Raw genomic sequence first — 8,506 nt, 5'->3', positions numbered from 1 at the left:
GTTTCCATGACAGCACTGTGGCTGTTTAACCCAGTTCATCTTCACAGGAGCCAGGGAAGTTCTAATACTTAGGGGACTCTCTGTATAAACAGTTGTAGTAATTAGCGTCCCCGTTTACAATATGGAAACTGAAGCTCGAATTGAAGTGGCTTGTCCCCAGGTGTCCTTAAGCGAGAGACGCGGTGTACGTTTCTGCACTCCGTGGGCGCTTGGGAAAGGGCTCCCTGCGTGCTGGGATACCTGCCGGCCAGGAAGCCGGGGGCGGGGCGTATGCAAATAGTTCTCTAGGAGGTCGCGGATTGGCTGAGAGAACGGGGCGGGGCACACGAGGGCCCAGGGCTGGCAGGGGTGCTGCTGTGGAGAAGCACGGTGCGCTGGTCCCAGGCGATGCCTCCGCTCTGGGCCTTGCTGGCCCTCGGCTGCCTGGGGCTGTGCTGGGGTAAGCAGCTGATGAGAGGAGGGCGCCAAGCCCAGAGAGGGCGGGCAGCTGGGCCCTGGGGCGTGCCTTGCACCCCGACCCCTCGGAAGAGTCCTGAGAGGAGCGTTGGAAATGGGCACTTCATTGATTCACTCCAGAAAAAGGCACGGACGCCTGCTCTGTGGTGGACCCCGTGCCGGCTCCGGGGCCCGGATAGCAGTGATGGGCAACACTTCTTAATAAGCTTCTCCTGGTGGGGATTCTAGGGCTCCTGGGTGGCAGAGCCCTGTGAAGGGGGGCGGGGGGCTGTGGGAGAGCCCGGAAGGCATTGGACTAGACTCCTGGTGCCACCTGGACTGCGGAGGTGGAGGGACATTCCAGGTGAAAGGGCAGCAAGGGCAGGTTCAGGGCGGAAGGAGGTGGCATGCTCTGTCCTAGGAACCTCCTCTCCAGCGTCTGTCTGAGGGGCTGGAGCTTGGGGTGAAGGAGGTGTGCACAGAGGTGAGGCTGGAGACCCCGTGAAGCAAGGCCCAGAACGGTGGAGCCCTCCGTAGCCCTCCTGAGGGACTGGGCTGCTTTAAGGCCTGGGCCGGATTTGCATGTCCGAGAGCAGAGGATGGGGGAGGGCTTGTTACTGGGGTTCAGGGCAATGGGGTTCTGGTAACTGACCATCTGCTGTCTCGGGTTGGGGGGTGGAGAGAGAAGGCAGCAGCAGTTCGGCTGCCCTGCCTGGTTCCTGGCCTCGGCCGGCGGCTGGGCGGGGGCCGGGGTGCTGCCTGGACGAGGCAGGCAGGTTCCTGCGGTGGCCTGTGGGGAGGGAGAGACCCAGTGCCCGGCACACAGCGGGTGCTCATAACTGCTGGGTGGGGACGTGTGGGCGCACGCTCTGGGAGAGGGCGGGGAGTGTCCATGGATGTGGACGGTCCTGTGGGGGCCAGATCCTGTCCTCGCTGCTTCCTCCAGGGGTGAGCCTCCAGCCCCAGCTGGCCAGTGTGACCTTCGCCACCAACAACCCTACCCTCAGCACCGTGGCCTTGGAGAAACCCCTCTGCGTGTTTGACAGCACCGAGGCCCTGTACGGCTCCTATGAGATTTACCTCTACGCCCTGGTGGACTCGGGTGAGGCACACTGAAGGGGTCTGACCTGCCTGCAGGGGGGAGGGAAGGGGGCAGGGAGAGGGTGCTCCATCCCTGTGAGTAGCCACCCCCTGCAGCTCCCCAGCCCACCCTGTGTCTGCTCTGGGCCAGCCCTGGGCTGGGGGCTGCAGCCAGTCAGCAGCTTGCCCTGGAGGGACACCAGCCTGCAGGCAAATCCCCACAGCACCCATTGCCACGTACCCCCCTCATGCCAGGTGCTCTGCACACCTTTGAGCTGACCTTGGCAGCCAGCCCGCAAGGCAGCTATAGCTGACCTTGGAACAACACGGTTTGAACTGTACAAGCCCACTTACACGCTGTTTTTTTCAACTGATTCTGGAAATGCACTTTTTCTTATGTTTTCTCTCTCCAGCTTACTTTGTTGTAAGAATATATATAGTATATGCTACATATCACATACAAAATATGTGTTGATTGACTGTTCGTGTTATTGATAAGGCATTCCAGGGAACAGTAGGCTATCAGTAGTTATTTTTGGGGGGAGTGAAAAGTTATATGCTGGTTTTCAACTGTGCCCCTAACTCCCAACTTCTTCAAGGCTCAGCTGTGTTAGGGTGCCCATCACAGAGCAAAGAATTAAGGTTCAGAGAGGGGAATAAGTCTTGCAGCTGGGCGGCAGAGCCAGACTCTGGTCCTCATGCCCAAGTTACTCCCGAGGTGGCTCAAGGTCGGTGCTTTCGCCCCAGCCAGGTAGCTCCACTGGTTAGAGAGCCGTCCCAACATGCCAAGGTCGTGGGTTTGATTCCCGGTGGGGGCACACACCAGAATCCCCCAGTGAATGCATAAATAAGTGGAAAAACAAATCCATCTCTCTCTCTCTCTCTCTCCCCCTTCCTCTTTCTCCAAAATCAAGACATTTTTAAAAGTTAAAAAAAAAAAATCAGTGTTTTCTAGGGAACCTGCTGGCTCCAATCCAGCCCTCTTGGTCACTGGCGGCCATCCCGGGCTCCCGAGAGAAGGAACGCAGTGACAACCTCTTAGGTTTCTAGCCACCAGCCACGTGCCACAGCCCACGTAGTGCCCTCACTTGATTCTTTCAGCAAACACTATTGTCCGCCTCCCTGGGCCCGGTCTGTGGGCAGGGCACGGCAGTGTTCTCCCATTTCACAGGCCTGCAACCAGACAGGGGACCCGAGTTGTTCAAAGTGACCCGGCTAGTAAGGAAGAGACCCAGGGCTGCCCTGGGGCTGCCTGCTTCCACACTGTCCCCCATGCTGTGTGGCCCTCCTCCCCCTTTCCAGGGCACAGAACGCAGGCTCTAAGGGAGGAAATAGTCCGCTGGGAAGGGGGGACTACAGGCCTGTGGCCAGAGGAGGAGGGTGAGAGCCGCACGAGGCCGGAGTTGGGGAGGTGCCCCCTGCCCCGCCACCTCCACCGCACAGGGAGTCCTCAGGGACAGGGCCTGAGCTGCCCGGAGCCTGCCTGCGACCCAGGGCCCAGCGCAGTGCTGGCTCAGAGGATGTTTAGGGGCGTTTCGTGAATGACTGAGTGAGTGGCTGTGCTGGGGTGGCCAGGGGCCTCACTCCCTCCCACACCGCCCCTCCAGGCAGCCCCAGGAACGCCTCTGTGCGGGACAGTGCCAACACCCCGCTGAGCGCCACCTTCCAGCAGACGGGCGGAGGGAGCACAGGCCCCTACAAGGCTGTGGCCTTTGACCTGACCCCCTGCAGCGACTTGCCCAGCCTGGATGCCGTGGGGGACGTGTCCCAGGCCTCGGAGATCCTGGATGCCTACCTGGTGCGGGTGGGTGCCAATGGGACCTGCCTGTCCGACCCTAACTTCCAGGGCGTCTGCAACCCGCCCCTGTCGGCGGCCACGGAGTACAGGTGGGTGCAGGGCCCCCGAGGCCGGGCAGCTGGGCCCCAGCCCCCGCTCAGAGTAGTGAGTGGGAGAGGCCACGTGTCTCAAGGGCCTGCTATGTGCCAAGAGCATCTCAGGTCCCCCGAAGGGCTTCTGGGGTGAGTGGCTCTGCACAGGGCCACACACACAGCCGCGTCCCCACTTGGCTTAATGCTCCGCCACCTTGAAATTCTTAGCTTTTTAGCAAGGGGCCTGAATTTTCGTTTTGCACCATACTCCTCAAGTTATACCCTGGTCCTGGCCTGTCACCCAGGTGGCCGTGGCCCACTCAACACCCTTCCATCTGACAGGGAGGGACAAGGTGGTCCAGGGAGGGAAGGGCGCCACCCGGTGGAAAGCTGGGGCTCAGCGTGACCTGGAGCCCAGTCCGGGGCTTCCCCAGAGTCTGGCCGACCCTCTGAATACCGGGCCCCCTCCAGCTGCCTTTGTGTGGCCCACCCCACCACAGGGGGCCCCTCATTCATTTCCACAGGTGTTTGCTGAGCATCTTCTCTGTGCGGAGCTGGGGGCTCAGCCCTGACCCATGGCCAGGGGGTCTGACCTGGCACCAAAGCCACTCTCATTGCCATGGAGATGCCTAGGTTGGGGTCTCTGTGCCTTCTAGGCTGCACTTGGGGGTGGCCAGGCCATCACTTGCCTGCCATTGTCTCAGCCGGCCCTCCTTTGACCCCAGCCACCAGGCAGGCAGGGGTCCTCAGCCTCCTCTGCTCCACCTGCAGTCCCCCCTTTGACCTTGATCTTAACCTCTCCGTCCTCCTTGATCGCAAAGCCCTCCCCCTCTGGGGGCGCGCCCCTGGAGCTCTCATCTTTAAACCTAGAGAAGCAGGGGATTAGAGATTTTGAGGGTCTTATTATTATAATTTTTTTACGCGTTAAGTGATAGGCTATTAATTTCTTAGTTCTCAGGAAATCCATCATTTTAAACTGACCCATCAGCTGCGGGTATTTCGCACTGCACCTCCGATCTTCTGTGCGGTTCGCTGCGCTTGACGGGGGTTTTCTGCCACGAGCCGTGGCCCTGACCCTAGAGCGGTGGGGGTCGGGGTGGAGGTGGATGTTCTCGGTGTTGTTGGGGCCCGTGTGCAGGACCCAGGACGGGCTGGGAAGATGGAAGGCGAGAACGCAGGGGGGACCAAGAGGTCAACACTCAGTGGATGTGCCACCTGTGTCCCGCCTCTGATAGAGAAACAGAGGGGCTCCTGGGGCAGGGGCTTCGGGGAGGGCCTCCGATGCTGAAGGCTTCCTGGGGGAGGTGGCCTCTGAGCTGGGGAAAGGGTCCTGGCAGTGATATGTGGCACATGGGCCAATGCAAAGCCCAGCACCACCTTGGACTTTGTCCAGCGGGTGCTCGCAGCCCACCTGTGGCCGCCTAGATCTCCAACTAGAAGTCCCCACTGTGTCCTCAAGCCCAGCGGTCTTAATCCCTCCCACTGCCCTGGGCCTGGGGCTCACGGGATGGGCGGAAGTCATCCTCGATCTGTCTCCTCGCAGGTTCAAGTATGTCCTTGTCAATATGTCCACGGGCTTGGTGCAGGATGAGACCCTGTGGTCGAACCCCATCCGAACCCGCCAGTGTGAGTGGGGGTGATCTGGGATGGGGAAGTGGGTGGGGGGAGGGGACGTGGGCCTCCCTGAACCTGGGAAAGCAGACTCAGGCCGCCACTCTGAAAACTCCGCGGACGCAGGCAGGCCGCTGGGTCACGAGGAAAGTGCATTTTAAAATAATTTAACCCCAAATGCCATCCTCCCTGCTGCTTTCTTGAGGAGCAGAATTGGTGGTGTTGGGCCGGCTGGACGGCTGGACCTGCGACAGTGGGGTCAGTCGCTGCCTTCCCAGCTCTCACGATACATGTGCTTGTGTGGGCGTGCGGTCATCCTGCATTCACAGCTCAGGCGGCCCTGTGTTGACGCCTCACAGTGGCAAACGGGGTCCCGGGCCCCAGGGTTCCAGGCTCCCGGTGGCCCGGGTCCCTGCCTGCGGCCCTGCCTTGGACTCCAGCATAAGATGCTTGGTCCCTTAGATGGGCCCAGCATGGAGCCTCCTGCTGCCCCACAGATACCTGGCGAGCCAGGTAGCAGCTGTGGAAGGTGGCCAGAGGTCACATAGCTAGTGAGCGGCAGAGCCGGGCCTGGGCCTGGGTGCTGGCTGGTCCCCCTCTGCACCCGTGCATCATGGGCCCGCTAAGACAGTACCTCCCAGGGTCCTGAGTGCAAGCCCAGCCTCTGGGCCTGGCTGCTGTGTGAGCCCAGAGGGCCTCAGGCTCCCTGTTGAAGAACTGGGGAGAAGGACGCTCACCCAGCCTCCCCAGCAGGGCCCTTTGGGTGATCTGGGCCAAGAGCGCTAGGCCTCAGGCGTGACCTTGGGGGGGAGACAGATCTACAGGCTCGAGTCTGGATCCCGGGTGGGGGGGGACCTGGACTGTCCCCTGAAACTACAGTGAGCCAACTGCAGAACAGGGGTCTTGTGGGACCAACACGTCACCATGGCTGGAAAGAAGCCAGCTCCCAGTAGGACCTGACGTCCTTCACTTAGTCCCAAGGGTGACACTGGCCGGAGCAGAGGGGACCCCGGTGCACCTGGCTTCACCGGCCAAGGCCTCTGCGGCCTGTGTTCTGACAGTTTGTAACCCGCATCCCAGTCCTCGCTGCAGAAGAGTTGGGTCAGTTGATCACGTGAAGTTGTGCAGAAGGACAGTTAGAGGGGAAAGAGCAGACCTGCACCAGAGGAAGCTCGGAACTGGGACGTGGGGTGAGCCCCTCCAGGCCGGGGGAGGGGCAGCAGTCACAGAACCAGGTCCCCGCCTCATCCCTGGGACTTGCGGCCACGGGGGCTGGGACGACCCTGTGTGTCCCAGGGAGAGGGCTGGGGTGCTGTGTCTGGGAGTGACAGGCCTGTGACCTGCCAGCCACCCCGTACGCCGCGATCGACACGTGGCCGGGCCGGCGGAGCGGCGGCATGATCGTGATCACGTCCATCCTGGGCTCCCTGCCCTTCTTCCTGCTCCTGGGCGTTGCCGGCGCTGTCATCCTGAGCCTCATGTGAGTACCCACCTGCTGGAGGGCCGGACTCGGGGGCACACCGTGCACATTCTGTGGGGAGGGTCTCCGGAGGCAGGGGCGGCCCAGCAGGCAAGAAAGCCACCTTCCACCCCAGGTGGGGTGGGGTTGGGGAGAGGGGAGCTGAATCCTGGGGCAGCCAAGGTCACGGTCAGCTGGGTAGGTCAGTTGATGAGCAGAACCCAGTTAAACAACCTCAGGTCCCTCTTCCGGGAAGCGAAGAGTCTGGTAAATGTTACCCCCTTGCAGCCGTTCAGTGAGACAGTCCCTGTGGAGCCCTCAGGGCGCAGTCCAGACCCCAAACAAGTACTGTTTTTGTGGTCACTGTGACTCACCCTGCTGCAGCACAGATGGAGAAACTGAGGCCTGGGGGAGCAGGGTGACCAATTAAAACAGAGGCAGGGCCAGAGCCCCAGTGCCCTGACTTCTCGAGCAGCTCCGATTTGCGGGTTGGAGTCTGGTCTCCGTGGAGTGACTGGAACCGCTAATGGAGCTGCCGGTGGGAGGAGAGGTGTGCAAACAGCCCATTATTCCTGGGAGGACTGAGCGGGGGCGAATCAGGCACCCACTGATGCCGTGGGAATCTGGAGGAGGACAGGGCAGATCCTGGCTGGAGCGTCAGCGTGGGCTTTCTGGAGGAAGGAACAGCAGGAGCCAAGCCTCATCAAGACTGGGAGACAGGGATGGATGGAAAGGTCACGCGCAGTGTGCTTCTCAGTGAAAGAGCGAGCCCCAGGGGGCCTGGAAGATCAAGAGGGAGCCTGTCCCGGGGGAGCCGGGAGCAGGTGAAAACCTGGGCAGAGGCGAAATGAAGTGGACAGGTAGAAATCAGCCAGGCAGGAAAAGACGTGGGTGGGTCGGGAGCTGGTGAACTGGGAAATCAAGTTGCCTTCTGACGTTTAAATTAACAACAACAGAAATACTCGGTGGGATTAGCCTGAGAGCAGTCAGCAGTGGTTATAAGTCCCTCCCTGCCCGGGGGGCAGTGCCCTACATGGCTGCAAATGTCCTATTGTCTGACTTGGGCCTGGCTCTTCCACTTGTCCCTCCTGTCATTTCTGGCTCCGGCTGCCCCAGACACCCCGCCAGACATTCCTGTCCAATGCCCAGAATGCCTGTGTATGCCCACACTCTTCTGCTTCAGGGCCAGACTAACCCCTCCTCCAGGAAGCCCTCCTGTGGCTTCCACCTGGATTTGTCCCTTCTCTCTGGGCATTGCTATGGTCTGGCTCCCCATACAGTCTTAGCCTCCAAGTGTTCAGCGTGTGATCAAACCTGTCTGTGGCACACATAGTCCCAGCACCTGGTGTGTAGTAGGCGCACCAGGAAGTTCGGTTGGCTGGAGGAGTGCCTGCGGCGGCCTCTGTGAAAGCCGGGACGCTCCAGGTCCCTGACCAGCTAGTGCGGTTGGGCTTGCTCTGCGCCCCTAACCCTGGCTCTCTTCATTTTCTTGGTCAGGGATGTGGGCGGTCCTGATGCGGAAACCACGCACGACTCCCAGATCACGCAGGAGGCCGTCCCCCATTCCCTGGGCACCTCGGAGCCCTCGTATGGGGCTGTGAACCGAGGGCTGCCCCTGGACAGGGCCGAGGCGTATGGCAGCAAGCTCCAGGACTGAGCGGGGCACCAGCCGCAGCCTTCTCCCCGGACCCTGTCCCGGGCTCTGCGGGAACAGGTGTTCACCCTGGAGACCACCCACTGTGACACAGGGCCAGAGGTCCAACTGCAGGAAAACTTTTAATAAAGTCTTCCCAAGAATTTGAGTTCAGCGAAGATGCACAGAATGAGTGACTCCGCGGGTGAACGAACCCATTTGTGTTGAGGGGAGGGACTGTTTCTCTGGGTGTGGGGGGGGGCAGGGGACCCACTTTCAGTCCAGGCCAAGTGGTGATTGTGGAGGAAGTCAGGGCTGTGGTCTGGCCGGCCCTCCCTGAATGCCTCACCCGAGCGGCAGGGGTCCTGGGGGATGGGCTGTGCGTGCAGTTCCGGGGTGGTGTCTGGGGCGCACCGGCT

The 8,506-nt window shown here is 61.0% G+C and overlaps 1 protein-coding gene across 1 annotated transcript; it reads left to right on the top strand.

Annotated features, from left to right (window-relative positions):
• Positions 1 to 342: 342 nt before the first annotated feature.
• UPK3A (uroplakin 3A) lies at positions 343 to 8,192 on the top strand. Its single transcript, XM_037160605.2, has 6 exons — positions 343 to 439; positions 1,382 to 1,537; positions 3,123 to 3,402; positions 4,928 to 5,010; positions 6,343 to 6,475; positions 7,952 to 8,192. The coding sequence occupies exons 1-6, from the start codon at positions 388 to 390 to the stop codon at positions 8,109 to 8,111; spliced, it is 864 nt and encodes a 287-aa protein (XP_037016500.2). The 5' UTR covers positions 343 to 387; the 3' UTR covers positions 8,112 to 8,192.
• The last annotated feature ends 314 nt before the right edge of the window (positions 8,193 to 8,506 follow it).

This window comes from Artibeus jamaicensis, unplaced genomic scaffold (assembly GCF_021234435.1).
Source record: "Artibeus jamaicensis isolate MK-2021 breed Jamaican fruit bat unplaced genomic scaffold, CSHL_Jam_final contig_233, whole genome shotgun sequence".
Classification (NCBI taxonomy): Eukaryota; Metazoa; Chordata; class Mammalia; order Chiroptera; family Phyllostomidae; genus Artibeus; species Artibeus jamaicensis.
This window is presented reverse-complemented; position numbering and strand designations above follow the sequence as displayed.

Coding starts and splice junctions, on each gene's coding strand:
- UPK3A (XM_037160605.2), top strand. CDS start 388: ATGCCTCCGCTCTGGGCCTTGCTGGCCCTCGGCTGCCTGGGGCTGTGC. Junction 440..1,381: donor CTGCCTGGGGCTGTGCTGGG/GTAAGCAGCTGA, acceptor TGCTTCCTCCAG/GGGTGAGCCTCCAGCCCCAG. Junction 5,011..6,342: donor CCCCATCCGAACCCGCCAGT/GTGAGTGGGGGT, acceptor GTGACCTGCCAG/CCACCCCGTACGCCGCGATC.